At 46.8% G+C, this 20,949-nt stretch overlaps 1 protein-coding gene across 1 annotated transcript; it reads right to left on the reverse strand.

The window, feature by feature from the left end:
- Positions 1-18,121: 18,121 nt before the first annotated feature.
- Positions 18,122-20,187, reverse strand: LOC109740649 (uncharacterized). Its single transcript, XM_020299705.4, has 2 exons — positions 18,662-20,187; positions 18,122-18,591 (listed from the first exon to the last, which is right to left on the reverse strand). The coding sequence occupies exons 1-2, from the start codon at positions 19,925-19,927 to the stop codon at positions 18,418-18,420; spliced, it is 1,440 nt and encodes a 479-aa protein (XP_020155294.1). The 5' UTR covers positions 19,928-20,187; the 3' UTR covers positions 18,122-18,417.
- Positions 20,188-20,949: the final 762 nt, after the last annotated feature.

Consider the following 20,949-nt stretch of genomic DNA (forward strand, 5'->3'; position numbering starts at 1 on the left):
ATCAGGTCCAAAATCAGGATACATGACAGCTGCAAAGCAAATATATCAGAGTTGCTCGGGTGGATCTATTGTGGTTCAAGACTTCAAGTTGCTCAGTTGGATGTAATCAAGACAACTTTTTGACCATCTTCCATTTCAACTGCAGCAATGTGGGATGGTTGTGACGCCCGGATAATTAAGCTACAGTAGTCCCACGTTAACGCTGTCACGTCACCTCGGTTACTATTGCTAATCTCACATTGGATCAAAACTATTCAAATTCAAATTTGAATTTTTGTCAAACATTAAAAATTTGCACATATTAAAATAAAAATGTTCGGATTGTGCCAAATATTGCACAGGTAATTATAGTGAAGAAAACACTATGTTTAGAAAATGCTAATATGCTCTAAAATAAATAAAACAGAAAAGGGAAAATAAATAAAAGAAAAAGAATACAAAACAGAAAACAAAAAGATAAAAGAGAAAGCCCCCTCCACTGGCCAGACGGCCCGGCTGCTAGCCAGGCCGGCCCCAAACCGGCCAGCCCTCCCCCACTCCTCCATAACCCCCCCCCCCCCCCCCACACACACACACGACACCGAAACCCTAACCCCCACATTCCCCACTCCTCTCCTCTCCCCCCTGGATCTGGATTGGGGCGACGACCCCGCCGACCGCGCCCCGTCCACTGCCGCTCGAAGGCCGCCCCCCTCCTCGCCGGTCTGCCTCCCCTGCGACGCGTCGTCTTTGTCCTCCTCCTCACGCACCATTGCCCCGTGCCCTACGCCCCGCGGTGAGGCCCCGCCTCCCTCCGCTTCCCCCCGCTCACCTTCCCCTGCCCGCGCTGGCCAGCACCCCGCGTCCCTGGAATCCCGTGCGCTCGCCCAACTGGCCGTGCCCGGCTGCGCCTGCCGTCTGCCCCGCCGCGGCTCCCGCTCCGCTCCGGCCGCGCGCCCCGCCTCCACTACTGCTTGCCGCCGCGCTCCGCCTCGCGCCCCCCCCCCCCCGTGCAGTCCGCGACCTGCGCGCCCGGCTCCTCCTTCGCCGCCCCAACCCCGCCGCTGCATCGCTCCGCCGCGTCCGCGGCCACCTCGCCTTGCGCCACCGCCTCCCCTGCTCCGGCCACCTCGGCCATGGCCTCGCCCCTCTCCTGGCGTCGCCGCTGGCCGTTGGCCGCGCGCGCCCCGCGGCCTCCACCGGCCGCCGGTGCGCCTGCTGGCCTCGCCAGGTCCAGTCGCCGGCGCCGGCGTGCGTCGTGCGCGCCCTGCTGCTCCTCCGCCGCCCGGCGCCCGCTGCCGCATCGACACCCATTCGGGCTGGGCGCCAGCGCCCGCAAGCCCGCGCGCCCGCTTAGGCCCCAAGGGCCACAGATAGCTGGGCCCGTTCCCCCTGTACCTATGACAAAGGGGCCCCAGCCCCAGAACGTTTAAAAAAACAAAATTAAATAAATAAATAAAATTAAATATTAATTAGTCAATTAATTAACTTAATTAATTCTGTTTAAATAACTAATTAAGATTAATTAACCTAATACCTAATTAACCTAACTAACTACTGTTAATTAGCTAAACAGACCCTGACAGGTGGGACCCACCTGTCAGGTTGACCAGGTCAACGGTCAACGTTGACTGCTGATGTCGTGCTGACGTCATGTGGATGCAGTAATGCTAATTTCGAATTAATTTAGTAATAATAATTTAGAAAATGATTTAAAACTTTAAGAATTAATAGAAAATAAACCGTAGCTCAGATGAAAATGTTTTCTACATGAAAGTTGCTCAAAATGACGAGACGAATCCAGATACGCAGCCCGTTAGTCCGCCACACATCCCTAGCATAGCGAACACGCAACTTTTCCCCTCCGGTTCATCTGCCCGAAAACGCGAAATACCGGGGATACTTTCCCGGATGTTTCCCCCCTTCGTCGGTATCACCTCCTACCTCCTTCCCGGATGCTTATGTTTGCATTATATTTATTCTTTCTTCCCCCTCTTCTCTTGTTAGACACCTAGACCGACGCCGCTGCTACCCAGTACGACTACGGTGTTGACGACCCCTCCTTCTCGGCTGAGCTTCCAGGCAAGCCCCCCCCCTTGATCACCAGATATCGCCTATTCCTTCTCTCTACTACTTGCATTAGAGTAGTGTAGCATGTTACTGCTTTCAGTTAATCCTATTCTACTGCATAGCCTGTCATTGTTGCTACAGTTGTTACCCTTACCTGCAATCCTAAATGCTTAGTATAGGATGCTAGTATTTCATCAGTGGCCCTACATTCTTGTCCGTCTGCCATGCTACATTACCGGGCCATGATCACTCGGGAGGTGATAACGGGCATATACTTATATACATAATGTATGATACAGGTGGTGACTAAAGTCAGGTCGGCTCGTTGAGTACCCGCATGTGATTTCGATGTGGGGGCTGAAAGGACAGGTGGCTCCATCTAGGTAGTGGTGGGCCTGAGTTCCCGACGGCCCCCGACTGTTACTTTGTGGCGGAGCGACATGGCAGGTTGAGACCACCTAGGAGAGAGGTGGGCCTGGCCCTGGTCGGCGTCCGCGGTTACTTCATAATAACACGCTTAACGAGATCTTTGTATTTGATCTGAGTTGGGTCGTTGACCTTATACTCCCTAACCGCCACGTGGGACAAGATATGGGCAACCGGCGTCGTGGTATCAGCCGAAGCCTTCGTGACGTCAGCGACTGAGCAGCGCGCGCCGGGTTGGACCCATAACCGCAACTTCCTTTGTAATGGAGGTTGCTAGGTCTGCTCACCGGCCGCGTACGCAACGTGTAGGTGTGCAATGGGCGATGGGCCCAGACCCCTGCGCGCATAGGATTTAGACCGGCGTGCTGACCTCTCTGTTGTGCCTAGGTGGGGCTGCGACGTGTTGATCTTCCGAGGCCGGGCATGACCCAGGAAAGTGTGTCCGGCCAAAGGGGATCGGGCGTGTCGGGTAATGTGGTGCACCCCTGCAGGGAAGTTGATCTATTCGAATAGCCGTGATCCTCGGTAACAGGACGACCCAGAGTTGTACCTTGACCTTATGACAACTAGAACCAGATACTTCATAAAACACACCCTTCCAAGTGCCAGATACAACCCAGTGATCTCTCTCTCACAGGGCGACGAGGAGAGGATCGCCGGGTAGGATTATGCTATGCGATGATACTTGGTGAACTTACCATCTACTCTCTTCTACATGCTGCAAGATGGAGGCTGCCAGAAGCATAGTCTTCGACAGGACTAGCTATCCCCCTCTTGTTCTGGCATTCTGCAGTTCAGTCCACCGATATTGCCCCTTTACACAGATACCCATGCATATGTAGTGTAGATCCTTGCTTGCGAGTACTTTGGATGAGTACTCACGATTGCTTTGCTCCCCCTTTTCCCCTTTTCCTTTCTTCCTGGTTGTCGCAACCAGATGCTGGAGCCCAGGAGCCATACGCCACCGTCGACGATGACTCCTACTACACCGGAGGTGCCTACTACTACGTGCAGGCCGCTGACGACGACCAGGAGTAGTTTAGGAGGATCCCAGGCAGGAGGCATGCGCCTCTCTGTATCCAAGTTTGTGTTCGGGAACGTAGTAATTTCAAAAAAATTCCTACGCACACGCAAGATCATGGTGATGCATAGCAACGAGAGGGGAGAGTGTTGTCCACGTACCCTCGTAGACCGACAGCGGAAGCGTTATCACAACGCGGTTGATGTAGTCGTACGTCTTCACGATCCGACCGATCAAGTACCGAACGTACGGGACCTCCGAGTTCTACACACGTTCAGCTCGATGACGTCCCTCGAACTCCGATCCAGCCGAGTGTTGAGGGAGAGTTTCGTCAGCACGACGGCGTGGTGACGATGATGATGTTCCACCGACGCAGGGCTTCGCCTAAGCTCCGCAACGGTATTATCGAGGTGTAATATGGTGGAGGGGGGCACCGCACACGGCTAAGAGATATCAAGGATCAATTGTTGTGTCTCTGGGGTGCCCCCCTGCCCCCGTATATAAAGGAGCAAGGGGGAGGCAGCCGGCCAAGGGGAGAGGCGCGCCATAGGGGGGAGTCCTACTCCCACCGGGAGTAGGACTCCTCCTTTCCTTGTGGGAGTAGGAGAAGGGAAGGGGGAAGGAGAAAGAAGGAAGGGTGCGCCCCCCTTCCCTAGTCCAATTCGGACCAAACCATGGGGAGGGGTGCGGCCACCTTTTGAGGCCTTTCTCTCCTTTCCCGTATGGCCCATTAAGGCCCAATACGAATTCCCGTAACTCTCCGGTACTCCGAAAAATACCCGAATCACTGGGAACCTTTCCGAAGTCCGAATATAGTCGTCCAATATATCCATTTTTATGTCTCGACCATTTCGAGACTCCTCGTCATATCCCCGATCTCATCCGGGACTCCGAACTCCTTCGGTACATCAAAACTCAATAAAACTGTCATCGTAACGTTAAGCGTGCGGACCCTACGGGTTCGAGAACTATGTAGACATGACCGAGACACGTCTCCGGTCAATAACCAATAGCGGGACTTGGATGCCCATATTGGCTCCCACATATTCTATGAAGATCTTTATCGGTCAGACCGCATAACAACATACGTTGTTCCCTTTGTCACCGGTATGTTACTTGCCCGAGATTTGATCGTCGGTATCTCGATACCTAGTTCAATCTCGTTACCGGCGAGTCTCTTTACTCGTTCCGTAACACATCATCCTGCAACTAACTCATTAGTCACAATGCTTGCAAGGCTTATAGTGATGTGCATTACCGAGTGGGCCCAGAGATACCTCTCCGACAATTGGAGTGACAAATCCTAATCTCGAAATACGCCAACCCAACAAGTACCTTTGGAGACACCTGTAGAGCACCTTTATAATCACCCATTTACGTTGTGACGTTTGGTAGCACACAAAGTGTTCCTCCGGTAAACGGGAGTTGCATAATCTCATAGTCATAGGAACATGTATAAGTCATGAAGAAAGCAATAGCAACATACTAAACGATCGAGTGCTAAGCTAACGGAATGGGTCAAGTCAATCACGTCATTCTCCTAATGAGGTGATCTCGTTAATCAAATGACAACTTATGTATATGGCTAGGAAACATAACCATCTTTGATTAACGAGCTAGTCAAGTAGAGGCATACTAGTGACACTCTGTTTGTCTATATATTCACACGTGTATTATGTTTCCGGTTAATACAATTCTAGCATGAATAATAAACATTTATCATGATACAAGGAAATAAATAATACTTTATTATTGCCTCTAGGGCATATTTCCTTCAGTTTGTGCTAGCCTTCTTAAGGCAAACTTGTTTAACTTATGTCTGTACTCAGATATTGTTGCTTCCGCTGACTCGTCTATGATCGAGCACTTGTATTCGAGACTTCGAGGCACCTGGCTTGTATTATGATGCTTGTATGACTTATTTTATTTTAGAGTTGTGTTGTGATATCTTCCCGTGAGTCCCTGATCTTGATCGTACACGTTTGCGTGTATGATTAGTGTACGATTGAATCGGGGGCGTCACAAGTTGGTATTAGAGCCGATTGCCTATAGGAATCCCCCTTCCACACTCCTTGGCCGAAGTCGAGTCTAGACATTACAAAACTTTTACTAACATGGTTGTGTGTCTAACGGGCCCACGTCGCCATTTGGGTGGTATTAGGATCTTTTACTCCGCATCTATACTCTGGGACTCTGATCTCTCTTCTATTCGGGTTAAATGATTTTACTAAATCTGACTCTAGGTTCTCGTAACTACTTTCTCCCGGAGAGCCCCTTATCACACATGATCACCTACTGCGCCAGAAGATTTCAAAGATACTCTACGATGTTCTCCCGAGACACTTGTGCCCACCGCCTTTGCAAATTCCCTACCACTATTATATCCTTATGGATAACTGCATACACCTGCCATTCTTACATTCAATCCCATTGATCTTATTATTACAAGGTGCAACGAACTACTCTCCGTTGTTCCGAGAACCCTTTGAGCTTACTGCCTTACAGTTCTTTGCCACAAAAATAACCCTACAGATAATTCCTTGCACTTATCGAGTATCCGCTCATTCTCAGTTGTTCAGGTGTTTCACATAAGCCTTCGGAATACCTTTTGATCTTTCAAAAATCCTCAACAGCCTGCTGTCTTGAAATTCTTGCTTGCTTGCATTATGGTTAATCCCATAAGTATAATAATATTATTGGCACCCTTTGTCACTATCATTTTTGAGTCCATTGATTCAATAAGTTGTGAATGTTCACAATCATCAGTCGAATCCTACGATTATCCTTCTGGCTCAGACATCATTTGGATATGAGCTGGTTCTTGACCAATCAATGCCTTGATCGGTTGTGCTTCTAAGTCTATTGAACTTATTCATTTTCGATCAGAACGATTGCTTCTGATCCCTTGATTTGGAAATCATAAAATTTCTTTGCATTAAGCTTTGAGTCAGTTATTTCTATAATCTGATGCCTTGGCATTCCTTCTTCCTATGATTGAGTACCAGTACTCACATCAGCCCCGTTGTGGATCGTCATACCCATTGCCGGGTTATTATCCGTCAGTGTCCTTCACAACCAAAATTCTTGTGAGTTCTTTACCTGATACATAATGCCTTTGGTAAATTGTATCATCTACTTTTGTCAACCATGCTCTACTTTTGAGCTTGTGTTATTTACTCCTGAAGTTCATGGTATATGTTCTAAGAAGCCCCGATGGGTTGAATCTATGCCTTCCTTAATCTGTGTAAACTCGGAAGTTTTCACGGGTCATACTCCTCTGGTAATTCACTAGGTAGGTTTTGACACTGAAATCATTTTTATCTAGAGCAGTGAATGAAAGGTTATGCATTTAAGAAGTGGGAGTCAACCTTGAACTTTGTGTTCATGCCCATGGACACGATGTAGATCTTATCATTAAAGCTTCTCTTAAATTAATTATTCCCTTGGTATAAGTTCTTATATCTGGGATTCGGCCTTTTGCAATCGTGGTTCCGACCATGTTCTCCTTTAAATACCATTTCTCGTGCAAGTTTAAGCACTTGTCTTCTGCAGAGCAATACTCTACCCCAACCTCTACTTTGATCTGTCGTCGAGTATTGCCCCCTGGTATCTCGAGATTATCTTGGAACTGCATAATTTCTTATGAGTTCTTCATCAAGTACTACATTCTCACTGATTACAATTTTTCATGCGCTCTGAGTTATTAAACACTCAAAGACACCGATAACTGAACCGAGTCTGCACTACAGCTCAACGGCACTTGATAATCTTCTTTAAGTACGAGTTTGTACCCGATCACGCCATTCCTAGCCTGTATGGCTATATCATTGTCGTGGTGATTTTAACTGTGCTACCTGGTCCTTATTCTCGGAGCACCACTTCGACGATGAGCTAAGCTTACGTCAATTTTCCTTGTCATATCATTTCACCTTGAACAGCAAGCTTGATTTCGAGTTTGTGTCGTACCTATGCTTCCATTGACCTCTTGCTTCATCATTCCTTTGACTTGATGTCATCGCTGATCGATTACATCCTCATGAAATCTCTCGACAAAATTTGTCGTGATCATCATCAACATTTGACTCTTTTCAGGATATCGATCGAATTCATGATGATAAGTACCATCCTCGTCCCTTGGTAATTTGAGTTGCCACCGACAACATCCTTAATCCCTTTCATCACAAACTTGTTCATGTTATGGATGCAATTTGCTTTCCAGCTTGTATTTTGTTCTACCTTGAAGTAGTACTGTCTTTTATGTCAAGGATGTTGTGAGGATTGCTCCGCCTCTTAAGAATTCTTGGTATAGTGATACTTCTCGCCATCACCATTCTTTTCTTTGCCCCGTGTTGAGTGAACTCGGTTGTGAGAATTTAATATCTCTAGCAACCCTATTGCTTCAAAGTTAATGGACAATAATTCCAAATTGGTGTGCTGGTTGCTAAATCGCCATTCTGATGTTGGTCGTGCGACCCAGCCCGTATTTCAAGTGCACCTTTCAACCAATGTTTAACTGTGGATGTTTCCTTCGAACATACATCATTATATTATACCATTTGATCTGACAAATATTATCTCCTTGTTCACATAACTATGGAAATCCATCTTGTTGGAATTCTCAGTAAATTGTCGCTGAGTCCATCAGCCACATCCTCGGCTTCTCCTTGTTCTCTTATTTCGGAACTTTCTTCCATAGTTCATTTTCCCGAGAATCTTGCAATGCCATCTCATCAAATTAAGTTGTGTCTTTTTCTTCTCAGGCATCCTAAGTCTGAGGTACCCTGATGCCACTGAACCTCGATCAGATATGATGGTTGGAATATATTTCCAAAGAGTTATAACATTGGTCTTTTATATGACCCGGTAAGATGATGTCATGCCTAGCACACCTAGCCGTAGGACCTATTGTTATAGTTCCCTTTTTTAGCAAGGTTAGCGGTTCTTTGATGAGGAAATCGTAAGACTTATTCTATAAGTTGTTCATGATGGATCCTTTGTGCATCCAAATTCTGTCCCTTACTTGATGACCATGTCAATGCTATCTCGAAGCATGTTGTGGTACTCTGATCATCGATAAGAACATTTGAAGCACCATGCTAAATTTCCTTTATCAATTATTCAAACACCGTTGTTTGGGTAATGTCATGAACTTCCTCTCCCCTTACCTAAATGGGTTTCTACGTTATATCCTGTCATGGATATCATGCTCTACTTGTCCTTGGGAAGATAAACCCATGAAATATGTGTTTAAACACATTTTTCTTTCCATTGTTCTGATTAAATCTGATAGACACTTTTCCCTTTCCATTGATTTGATTAAACCCTTACTGTGATCTATATGATATAAGCCGTGATAAATCCCTGCTTGTGCAAACACCTCGGTGTACAACTCTGTCAGTAAGACCCTGTTACTATTGTTGATGACATTCCGGTAACCACCGATGGACGAGAACTTTGCCTATTGGTCCGCCTCATTTCAACGAGCAGGAAAATGGTTCTCTTCGTCCCTCGCCCTTGGTATCGACGTTGTTGCCGACATAACTGACAGGCTACCGTTTGACATGCCTTGCTATCATGACCGTGCAAGATGTCATCGCCCTTCCTACTTTAACCCACATGGTGGGCCCATAACCCACAAGTTCCACAAGATCGAAACTTGACTCACCTGTACACCAATGTTGCTAAAGTTATTCCTCGCGCTTGATTTCGTATGTAATTCATGGGTCATCTTCCTAGTAATCTACTTTGGTATCAGACGCAATACTTGTTCTCGTTGCTCTGGACCCCTTTCACACTTTGTTCAAGCATCAAATGATTGCCTACCCGCTTAAATCTCTCATGGTACCTTCTTACTTTGCTCTCGAAAATTTTCTTAAGTTTCAGTTCGAGAGTTACTTTCCGCCACCTTCCCCCGATGTTAGCTACCAGGTAGTCAACCTTGCAGAGGTCCGTTCTTCCAGGATAACCAGCCTTAATTCTTTCGTAAGTATGATGGAGTTCCCGAAGAAAGGATGCCGACTTCATCATGATGACCTGAAGCAGAGAAATAAAGACATCAACGAAGAGGATCAACTACTTTAGGGAGAGCAAACATGAATGAGAAGATCCGTTAGAATGTCGTAACCAAATCTTTCGCCTTGCTCTACCTCTTAAATCTCGGGACGAGATTTCTTGTAGTGGAGGAGAATTGTGACGCCCGGATAATTAAGCTACAGTAGTCCCACGTTAACGATGCCACGTCACCTCGGTTACTGTTACTAATCTCGCGTTGGATCAAAACTACTCAAATTCAAATTTGAATTTTTTTCAAACATCAAAAAAATTCAAACATTAAAATAAAATTGTTCGGATTGTGCCAAATATTGCACAGGTAATTATAGTGAAGAAAACACTATATTTAGAAAATGCTAATATGCTCTAAAATAAATAAAACAGAAAAGGGAAAATAAATAAAAGAAAAAGAAAATACAAAACAGAAAACAAAAAGATAAAAGAGAACCCCCCCCCCACTGGCCAGACGGCCCAGCTGCTAGCCAGGCCGGCCCCAAACCGGCCAGCCCACCCCAACTCCTCCATAACCCCCCCTCCCACGACACTGAAACCCTAACCCCCACGTTCCCCACTCCTCTCCCCTCCCCCCCCCCCCCGCTGGATCTGGATCGAGGCGACGCCCCGCCGACCGTGCCCCGTCCGCTGCCGCTCGAAGACCCTCCCCCTTGCCGGACTGCCTCCCCTGCGACGCGCCGTCTCCGTCCTCCTCCTCACGCACCGCTGCCCCGTGCCCTACACCCCGCGATGAGGCCCCGCCTCCCTCCGCTCACCGCGCTCACCTCCCCCTGCCCGCGCACCCTTGCCCGCGCCCCGGGAATCCCGTGCGCTCGCCCAGCTGGCCGTGCCCGGCTGCGCCTGCCGTCTGCCCTGCCACGGCTCCCGCTCCGCTCCGGCCGCGCGCCCCACCTCCACTGCTGCTTGCCGCCTCTGCCTCGCAGCCCCCCCACCGTGCTGTCCGCGACCCGCGCGCCCGGCTCCTCCTTCGCCGCCCCAACCCCGCCGCTGCATCGCTCCGCCGCGTCCGCGGCCACCTCGCCTTACGCCACCGCCTCCCTTGCTCCGGCCACCTCGGCCATGGCCTCGCCCCTCTCCTAGCGTCGCCGCTGGCCGTTGGTCGAGCGCGCCCCGCGGCCTCCACCGACCGCCCATGCGCCTGCTGGCCTCGCCGGGTCCAGTCGCCCGCGCCCCGCCGCCGGCGCCGGCGTGCGCGCCCCGCTGCTCCTCCGCCGCCTGGCGCCCGCTGCCGCATCGACGCCCATTCGGGTTGGGCGCCAGTGCCCCTGCGCCCGCTTAGGCCCCAAGGGCTACAGATAGCTGGGCCCGTTCACCCTATACCTATGACAAAGGGGCCCCAGCCCCAGAACGTTTAAAAAAACAAAATTAAATAAATAAATAAAATAAAATATTAATTAATCAATTAATTAACTAAATAATTAAGATAATTAATTCTGTTTAAATTAACTAATTAAGATTAATTAACCTAATAACTAATTAACCTAACTAACTACTGTTAATTAGCTAAACAGTCCGTAACAGGTGGGACCCACCTGTCAGGTTGACCAGGTCAACGGTCAACGTTGACTGCTGATGTCGTGCTGACGTCAAGCGGATGCAGTAATGCTAATTTCGAATTAATTTAGTAATAATAATTTAGAAAATGATTTAAAACTTTAAGAATTAATAGAAAATAAACCTTAGCTCAGATGAAAATGTTTTCTACATGAAAGTTGCTCAAAACGACGAGACGAATCCGGATACGCAGCCCGTTCGTCCGCCACACATCCCTAGCATAGCGAACACGCAACTTTCCCCCTCCGGTTCATCTGTCCGAAAACGCGAAACACCGGGGATACTTTCCCGGATGTTTCCCCCCTTCGTCGGTATCACCTCCTACCGCGTTAGGGCACACCTAGCACCGCGCATTGTCATGTCATGCACCATCATGCTTATGTTTGCATTATATTTATTCTTTCTTCCCCCTCTTCTCTCGTTAGACACCTAGACCGACGCCGCTGCTACCCAGTACGACTACGGTGTTGACGACCCCTCCTTCTCGGTTGAGCTTCCAGGCAAGCCCCCCCCTGATCACCAGATATCGCCTATTCCTTCTCTCTACTACTTGCATTAGAGTAGTGTAGCATGTTACTGCTTTCGGTTAATCCTATTCTGCTGCATAGCCTGTCATTGTTGCTACAGTTGTTACTCTTACCTGCAATCCTAAATGCTTAGTATAGGATGCTAGTATTTCATCAGTGGCCCTACATTCTTGTCCGTCTGCCATGCTATACTACCGGGCCGTGATCACTCGGGAGGTGATCACGGGCATATACTTATATACATAATGTATGATACAGGTGGTGACTAAAGTCGGGTCGGCTCGTTGAGTACCCGCATGTGATTCTGATGTGGGGGCTGAAAGGACAGGTGGCTCCATCCAGGTAGTGGCGGGCCTGAGTTCCCGACGGCCCCCGACTGTTACTTTGTGGCGGAGCAACAGGGCAGGTTGAGACCACCTAGGAGAGAGGTGGGCCTGGCCCTGGTCGGCGTCCACGGTTACTTCATAATAACACGCTTAACGAGATCTTGGTATTTGATCTGAGTTGGGTCGTTGACCTTATACGCACTAACCGCCACGTGGGACAAGATATGGGCAACCGGCATCGTGGTATCAGCCGAAGCCTTCGTGACGTCAGCGACTGAGCGGCGCGCGCCGGGTTGGACCGCGTAACGCAACTTCATTTGTAATGGAGGTTGCTAGGTCTGCTCACCGGCCCCGTACGCAACATGCAGGTGTGCAATGGGCGATGGGCCCAGACCCCTGCGCGCATAGGATTTAGACCGGCGTGCTGACCTCTCTGTTGTGCCTAGGTGGGGCTGCGACGTGTTGATCTTCCGAGGCCGGGCATGACCCAGGAAAGTGTGTCCGGCCAAAGGGGATCGAGCGTGTCGGGTAATGTGGTGCACCCCTGCAGGGAAGTTGATCTATTTGAATAGCCGTGATCCTCGGTAACAGGACGACCCAGAGTTGTACCTTGACCTTATGACAACTAGAACCAGATACTTCATAAAACACACCCTTCCAAGTGCCAGATACAACCCAGTGATCTCTCTCTCACAGGGCGACGAGGAGAGGATCGCCGGGTAGGATTATGCTATGCGATGATACTTGGTGAACTTACCATCTACTCTCTTCTACATGCTGCAAGATGGAGGCTGCCAGAAGCGTAGTCTTCGACAGGACTAGCTATCCCCCTCTTGTTCTGGCATTCTGCAGTTCAGTCCACCGATATTGCCCCTTTACACAGATACCCATGCATATGTAGTGTAGATCCTTGCTTGCGAGTACTTTGGATGAGTACTCACAGTTGCTTTGCTCCCCCTTTTCCTTTCTTCTTGGTTGTCGCAACCAGATGTTGGAGCCCAGGAGCCATATGCCACCGTCGACGACGACTCCTACTACACCGGAGGTGCCTACTACTACGTGCAGGACGCTGACGACGACCAGGAGTAGTTTAGGAGGATCCCAGGCAGGAGGCATGCGCCTCTTTCGATCTGTATCCAAGTTTGTGCTAGCCTTCTTAAGGCAAACTTGTTTAACTTATGTCTGTACTCAGATATTGTTGCTTCCGCTGACTCGTCTATGATCGAGCACTTGTATTCGAGACTTCGAGGCCCCTGGCTTGTATTATGATGCGTGTATGACTTATTTTATTTTAGAGTTGTGTTGTGATATCTTTCCGTGAGTCCCTGATCTTGATCGTACACGTTTGCGTGTATGATTAGTGTACGATTGAATCGGGGGCGTCACAAGTTGGTATCAGAGCCGACTGCCTGTAGGAATCCCCCTTCCACACTCCTCGGGGGCGTCACAGTGGCGCATGTGGAGTAGGAGGCAGAAGAGAAGATGGAGAAGGTGGTTATTCCGGCCTTATGTTGAGTGTTCAATATGGGGTATATGAAAATACTTGAGTTGAAGAATACCAGGTACTGGAGATAAATGATTGAGGAGACGCATGACTTAAATAAAAAGAGTTGTGAGAATATGAAATGAGGAAATTACTGTTTCTGATTGAGTCTTAATCTAAAGACGACATTTGTATGACGCTTGCATTCACGAATTGAAGAAACTGCTGTCGAACACCTTTGTTGGTTGCAATTATCCTACAAACATCATCATTTCAAAAGTGGCAACACATATTTTATTCTTAAAAAACATATTTATTCCATCTAAAAACATATTTTTATTCCGTGGCAACGCACGGGCAGCCAACTAGTATCTATTGAGGACGATCCCACAGGTCCTATTTATTAAGTTGTAATGGCGAGTATCTTGCCTGTGGCATTGGCCGTTTGGCAGCGGACGTGAATTTTTGGGACATGGTGCCACGCGATGCTGTTATCTTGGCCATCCACTTGCGCTTTGATATTACTAATTAATATAGGAGTTTTTGCAATACCATGGCAGCTGCACAATAATACATAGGGATATACAGCCGTGAGTGGGCAATGAAGCTTTAAATTTAAAAAATGAAGCTTTAAATTTGTATGCATGCAGCTTTGTCAGGTGGTTGGGTTTTGGCACTCCCGTACATTCGCAGATGGATTGAATTTAATAGTTGCTGGGTGTCTTGATGGCCTGCATGCCATGTAGAACAATCTTTGCAGCAAATTAAACATAGGCAAGAGAACGTGAATGCACATGTTTCCGTTCCATGACACATTTTTAGGCTGGTCATAGTGGGGAGTAACTTAGACTAGTGTCATGCATATGACACTAGTCTAAGTTACTACCTTCATAATGCAAAGTAACATAATAGTAGTATCATAGATGGCTTCATTTATTAATTTGTAGACTCATCTTGTCTTGGGAAGCGCTATGTTACAGTAACATACTCCCTTCTTTCCGGTTTATAGGGCTCAATTCAAAAATCTCACCAACCAAGGTAGATGGTGAGTGGTGGAATATTTTTTGTAGTTTGCAAAAACACCCAATTAATGCTCTTGTTTTTCTCAAAAAAATTATGTTTACCAATGTATTAATTGCAATGCATGCATGCATAAAGTACATGCATTGATCAATTTTCTCTTAATACTTGCATGCAATGATTTAATACACCTTGGAATCTGAACATGTGATGGGAAGCAATCAAATTGAGCCTTATAAAATGGAAAAACTAAAAAATTTAGATAAGCCCTATAAACCGAAAAGGAGGGAGTATTATGTTACCACCTCTCATTACTACTTGCCACATAAGCAAAAATTTCTTGGAGTGCACTATGTTACTAGCTAAGTTACTCCCACTATGACCAGCCTTAAGAAAGTTTTTGTCGGAAATGACACATTCTTACTACTCCCTCCTTTTCGGTTTATAAGGCTTATCTCAAAATTTTAGTTTTTCCATTTTATAATGCTCAATTTGATTGCTCTCCATCACATGTTCAGATTCCAAGGTGTATTAAATCATTGCATGCAAGTATTAAAAGAAAATTGATCAATGCATGTACTTTATGCATACATGCATGCATTACAATTAATACATTGGTAAACATAATTTTTTTAAGGAAAACAAGAGCATTAATTGGGTGTTTTTGCAAACTACAAAAAATATTCCACCACTCACCATCTACCTTGGTTGGTGAGATTTTTGAACTGAGCCCTATAAACCGAAAAGGAGGGAGTAATAGCAAAGGCAGTGGGGTATTCATATCTTAATGTGTCAATTAATGTGAGTGTGTGCATCTTTACGTTGGGGGCACCATTCATTTAAATGTGATTGCTTAGGGAAATGCTAATTAAAATTTTATAGATAACATATACACAATCATACGGGGCAACAATTTGGCCATTTTCCTCATACTTAGCACTATCATAACATTGTTATGAAATAATGACAAAAGTAAATGACTATTGGACAAAGCTTAGATTAACATATTACGACTACAGTGAGACTACATGTATTACATATTATATCTAGTATAGATATATCACCAATGGAGATTTCCGGTTTATCATGTTATCTAGTCGTGTACGACTCCATGTTTGGATGTGTTCTAATTTGTTTTTTTTTCTGCTTTGCTCGAGTGTGTTAATCCCCTTTATAAATGAACATAAAATATTGGTGTTGGAGGAGTCTGTGAACTATTCCTAGACACTGGGTGACACATGAACATCAAAGGAGAGAGAGAGAGAGAGAGAGAGAGAGAGAGAGAGAGAGAGAGAGAGAGAGAGAGAGAGAGAGGAATATGTACTGCAGTACCAATACAATTCTACATCCCAAAAGGAGCTACACATCTTCATGGATGAGTTCTAGCTAGCTATGCACATGAACAAAGTCTCAAGAATTAGAGAAGCAGGATGAGTGAGATAGGAGTTGCGGGATGAATAAAGGATGGCCTGCATGCTGCATTTAAAAGATGCTGGGTGACTTGATGTTCTGTGAGCCATTTACAACAAAATTTGCTGCTCCTAAATGGGTTTGGCCAGGCTGAAAACGTTTCTGCTGGTTGGCTTGTGCGCAGGGGACCGGCAGAGTCATTCAATGCCCTTGTACACAAAGTGCACAAATCACGTGGCAGGGGCTGATAACATCCTCGCGTGGCACCATGTCCACTCGTGATTTATCGGTTTGGCAACAAGCTATTGCATTTGAAGGATCCACAAAAAGAACCCGCAGGTACTATTACGATAGGTGGCTTCAAAATTGGCCGTAGGTGGCTTCGAATCCAATTTGTTAGCTGTTTGCATCTCGGTTAACAAAAATAAGCTTGAATCCCTCCATTCATAGATCAATTTGCTAAAGTTGTTAAAACAATGCCCCGGTAAAAAGGTAGCAGAAGGTCGTTCTTTCTTACTCAAAGTTGCACTCAGGTGCTGCCGTTTTAGAGCTAGGCGATATTCTCTGTATAAGCCAATACCGTATCTGTTCGATATGTATAGTCATTTCAGTCTTCCTCAAACAATCTCCAATCTATTGTGCAACGTTCCCTTCGAAACCCACCCCACACAAATACTTCTACCCCTTATCACAGCTCCAATGCCCATGCATCTGTCTCTAGCACAAATCTTTTACTGAATCAGGGAGAACCAACACATGGGCCTCAATTAAAGCTTGCTTGAGAACATCAAAGGATTGCTTTGGCTTGTCCACACAAATGGTACTCCTTTCTTTAACAAGTTCGTGAGAGGTCTCCTAATTATGTATGTACAGGATGAATCGCATCTTGACCGAAGCCATGTAGAGCACAAAAAGTGAAGAGAAAGGATTTGTTCACCACTTTAAGCCAAAAGATAGAAATGGAAGTTGTTCCCATAGAATGAGATTAGATCCCGCAAGTGAGCTATTTATACCGAAGCTTACAAGAAGCAAAGTTGAAACGGAAGCTCTCCCACCACAGCATCCAACTCTTCTCTTCCGTAAGCAAAGGGGCTTTCAACGAGATAGGGAGCTGTACAATTTCCATAAGTATAGATAAGCACGAACTCCATTATATCTGGTTTGGGCTTGGGACTTGAAGTCATAGAACCTTCAGATTTGTATATCCATAAGGCAGTGACACTGGTGTGTGTTCAACACATCAAGAACTTGTGAGTTCCAGTTAAGGACGTCAAACGTCAAACTATAAGCTTTCTCAACTACTCCCTCCGTTCCTAAATATAAGTCTTTTTAGAGATTCCACTACGGACTACATACGGAGTAAAATGAGCGAATCTACACTCTAAAACATGTCTATATACATCCGTATGTAGTTCTTAGTGGAATGTCTAGAAAGACGTATATTTAGGAACGAAGGGAGTACATGATATTGCGTCTTACTAATGAATATTCAACTGTTCCATTTCTAAGAAAATAAACATATACATGTAACTTGTACATTCCTATCATTTTATTCTGAAAATGGATAGGTACGTCAACACACGAAATCAATGATCTCGGTATAGTAAACCTGTGGACAGCCTTCATCCTAACAAACTCTTGGGCAACCAATAATTTGCATAGCCTGAAATTTGTAAGTTCCAGGTTCACAAAATTGAATCTGATCTGAAATTAGCAAAAGGAGTTTTCCCTAGCCCATTAAGAAGATGACACGGTAAACAACAACAATGTTCGTGGACTGCAAAGCAACCACTTCAAGACACCTGACAATATTTGCTATAGACATCTACCTATATGAAAGCTAATTTGATCCTTTTGTTATAACATGATTATTTTGGTCAAAATAAAAATTTCACATTGTGGGACAATTTGCATTTCTCAAACATGCATATGGTCTCTGGAGAGATTCGATCATACAGGCAAAATTCACTCGTTATACTGCACAACCACACTAGCGTTAGCAATTTGCAACATTACAACTGCCAGGTACACTTCTACATAGGCAATTAGACAGCACTGACATCTTCAAGCATAAAGCAGACGCCAAAAATACGATGTTCCCAGAACCTATGTTGTGAATTGTGATTAAGCATAAAATTAAGACAAGGCGCGCAAGAGATATTCACAAACACTATAAATACTAATGAACATTACGTCATAGTGCGAAATAGCATCACCATCTATGCAAAAGATCTGTGTCTTGGATATAATATTTTATCTTAAGGTCATAGCAATATCATGATGTTACAAAAGCAGTGAAGGTTTCAAACCACAAAGTGAACTATTAAAGTTCAATACAATATATGATATACAATACATATCAAAGAATATACTGTGTGTGAAGATGCAATGATGTATTGATGTGCTTCATAACACCAAAGTTGTAAATTATTACCCCCAAAGCCACAAGTATAGTAAAAAAAATTGAAATAACTCACAGTTTCCGTGTCAAGGATGATTACAATGGTGGTACATAAGGGAACTTGACAAACATCCCTAGTCAGCCATTTTGTTCAATCGATGAATCATACTCCTGGCAAGACGATTCCCAGGGTCAATCTTCAGAACCAAACGCAGGTCCTCAGCCCCAAGCCTATATTTCTCACTGCTCTCATATAAGAGAGCACGTTGCACTAGCACCGACACATTGTCATTATCTTGCTCGAGCACCTGCACAGTACAAACCAGTATAACTAAAAGTGGGGAGATCTACTAATAGGTAGAGGTGCCATTGTAATACCTTCGAACAGTCGGCAATAGCCTTCTTGTACTCGCCGACCTCCTTGTAGGACGAGGCCCTTGATGACAACACCTCTGCAATACCAGCATTTTTCCCAGTCTTCTCGATGAGCAGAACAGCCCAAGACAACCATTTGATAGCATCAGCATACTGCCCACCCTTGTAATTATCCATTCCTTTTGCCTTAGCAGCAGATGCCGTCAACCCAGACGGTGGTGGCGGTAATCCCTCCAGCTCTGTGGTTGTGCCACTGCTATCACCACCACCAACATACTCCGACTCCACGTCCACCCAACCATCCATCTCACCAAACATGTCACCACCACCATTACTCGCCGCAGAAGCAGTTGGTGCAGATGCGGACGAAGGAAACAGCGTGTCAAAATGATCCACGCCAGAGTTCACCGCTGCAGAAACAGGCGCTGGAGCGGGTGCAGGCGGAGGCGCAACATTGGAAGGCTTCGTGGCACCAGGACTCTGGAAGCCACTGGATCTAGCGCCGGCTTTCTGGAAACTACTGAATCCAGCGTTGGCGCCCGAACTCACGCCCTGAAACACGCCAAATCCCGGATCCGATTTGGCCGAACCTGCCTGCTTTGCAGCATTCATAGACCCAGGCTTCGCCGCGAAGGGATCTATGGAGCCGAACGGATCCTTCTTCTGCGCCATGGGCTGTGACGCGGTCGCCGGCGCCATGCCCACCGGCTTCATTGGCCGGCCACCAACCCCATAACTACCAGAAGCTATCGGTGCCCCGGTGGTTTTCGGGAGCGTGCTCGCCATACCGCCCATCGAGAAGGAAGAGCTGTTGGTCCTAGGGTTAGCGCTTGACGGCTTGGAGGGCTGGGCCGCTGCTGATCTGAGCGGCGCGTTGGACTGGGCTCGGGTGGATCCAAGCGCCGGCCCGAGGAGGTCGCTGAAGAGGTTGGGGTTGTTGGACTGAGGGAGGCCGATGCCGGAGGAGGGCGCCGTGGCGGACCAGCTCCGGCCGGAGATGTCGCCGACCATGGACACAGGCCCGGATCCGAGCGCCGCGGCGACGGACGGGGATGGCTGATGAGTCCAGGACGTCTTCACCGGCTGGTGTGACCATGTGTTTGTGGTGGTTGGCCTCGGTGAAGGGTTGGTGGCGCCGCCTGGCCTCTGGTCGCGGAGGGGGCGGGAGGTGGAGGAGCGGGAGGCGTTGGCCCCGAAGTCAAACTGGTAGGAGTCGAAGGAGGTTGTGGTGGGACGGGAGGAGGACCGGTCGCCGGAGTAGGAGTTCATGGTGACCGGAGACGGGAAAGATCTGCGAGGAGAGGAGAGACGAGGCGATGGGGGTGGCTCTCTGTCTTATTTTTTTTATTTTTGTTCTTTTCTGGTGCTTCGTTGTTTCAGTGGAAGCTGCGGTGGGAGCATTATAGTGCCAGGAAGTGCGTTGTCGGGCCTGGTTGGGCCTTGCTTTATCTTATGGTAGGTAGCTAAGGTAGGTAGTTAAAGCGCGTGAACCAGGGTGACCGGCACCCGGGCTGGGCCGTAAATGCAACTAATTTTCACTCTTTTTTCTCTTATATTTTTTTAAGACCACTTGAGCTTACTCCTACCCATTAAAAAAACTTAAACTTATTTCCTCTCTGGTTAAATGATGATGTAATTATTATTGCGTTCCAATAAAGATAGAAGATCTTTGTCAAGAAAAGAGAGTGAGCATATCCACTATGGTGCTTTCCCTGTGCGGCGCAATCTGTGTCGCCTTGTATGCGCTCATGTTATCATTCAACCTTGCATGAACCAGTCTGTGACGCCCCTAATTCAATCGTACACTAATCATACAAGTAAACGTGTACGATCAAGATCAGGGACTCACGGGAAGATATCACAACACAACTCAAAAAATAAAATAAGTCATACAAGCATCATAATACAAGCTAGGGGCCTCGAGGGCTCGAATACAAGTGCTCGATCATAGACGAGTCAGTGGAAGCGACAATATCTGAGTACAGACATAAGTTAAACAAGTTTGCCTTAAGAAGGCTAGCACAAACTGGGATACAGATCGAAAGAGGCGCAAGCCTCCTGCCTGGGATCCTCCTAAACTATTCCTGGTCGTCGGCGGCGGCCTGCACGTAGTAGTAGGCACCCTCGGTGTAGTAGGAGTCGTCGTCAACGGTGGCGTCTGACTCCTGGGCTCCAGCATCTGGTTGCGACAACCAGGTAGAATGGAAAGGGGGAAAAGAGGGAGAAAAGCAACCGTGAGTACTCATCCAAAGTACTCACAAGCAAGGATCTACACTACATATGCATGGGTA

This window comes from Aegilops tauschii, chromosome 4, assembly GCF_002575655.3.
Source record: "Aegilops tauschii subsp. strangulata cultivar AL8/78 chromosome 4, Aet v6.0, whole genome shotgun sequence".
Lineage (NCBI taxonomy): Eukaryota > Viridiplantae > Streptophyta > Magnoliopsida > Poales > Poaceae > Aegilops > Aegilops tauschii.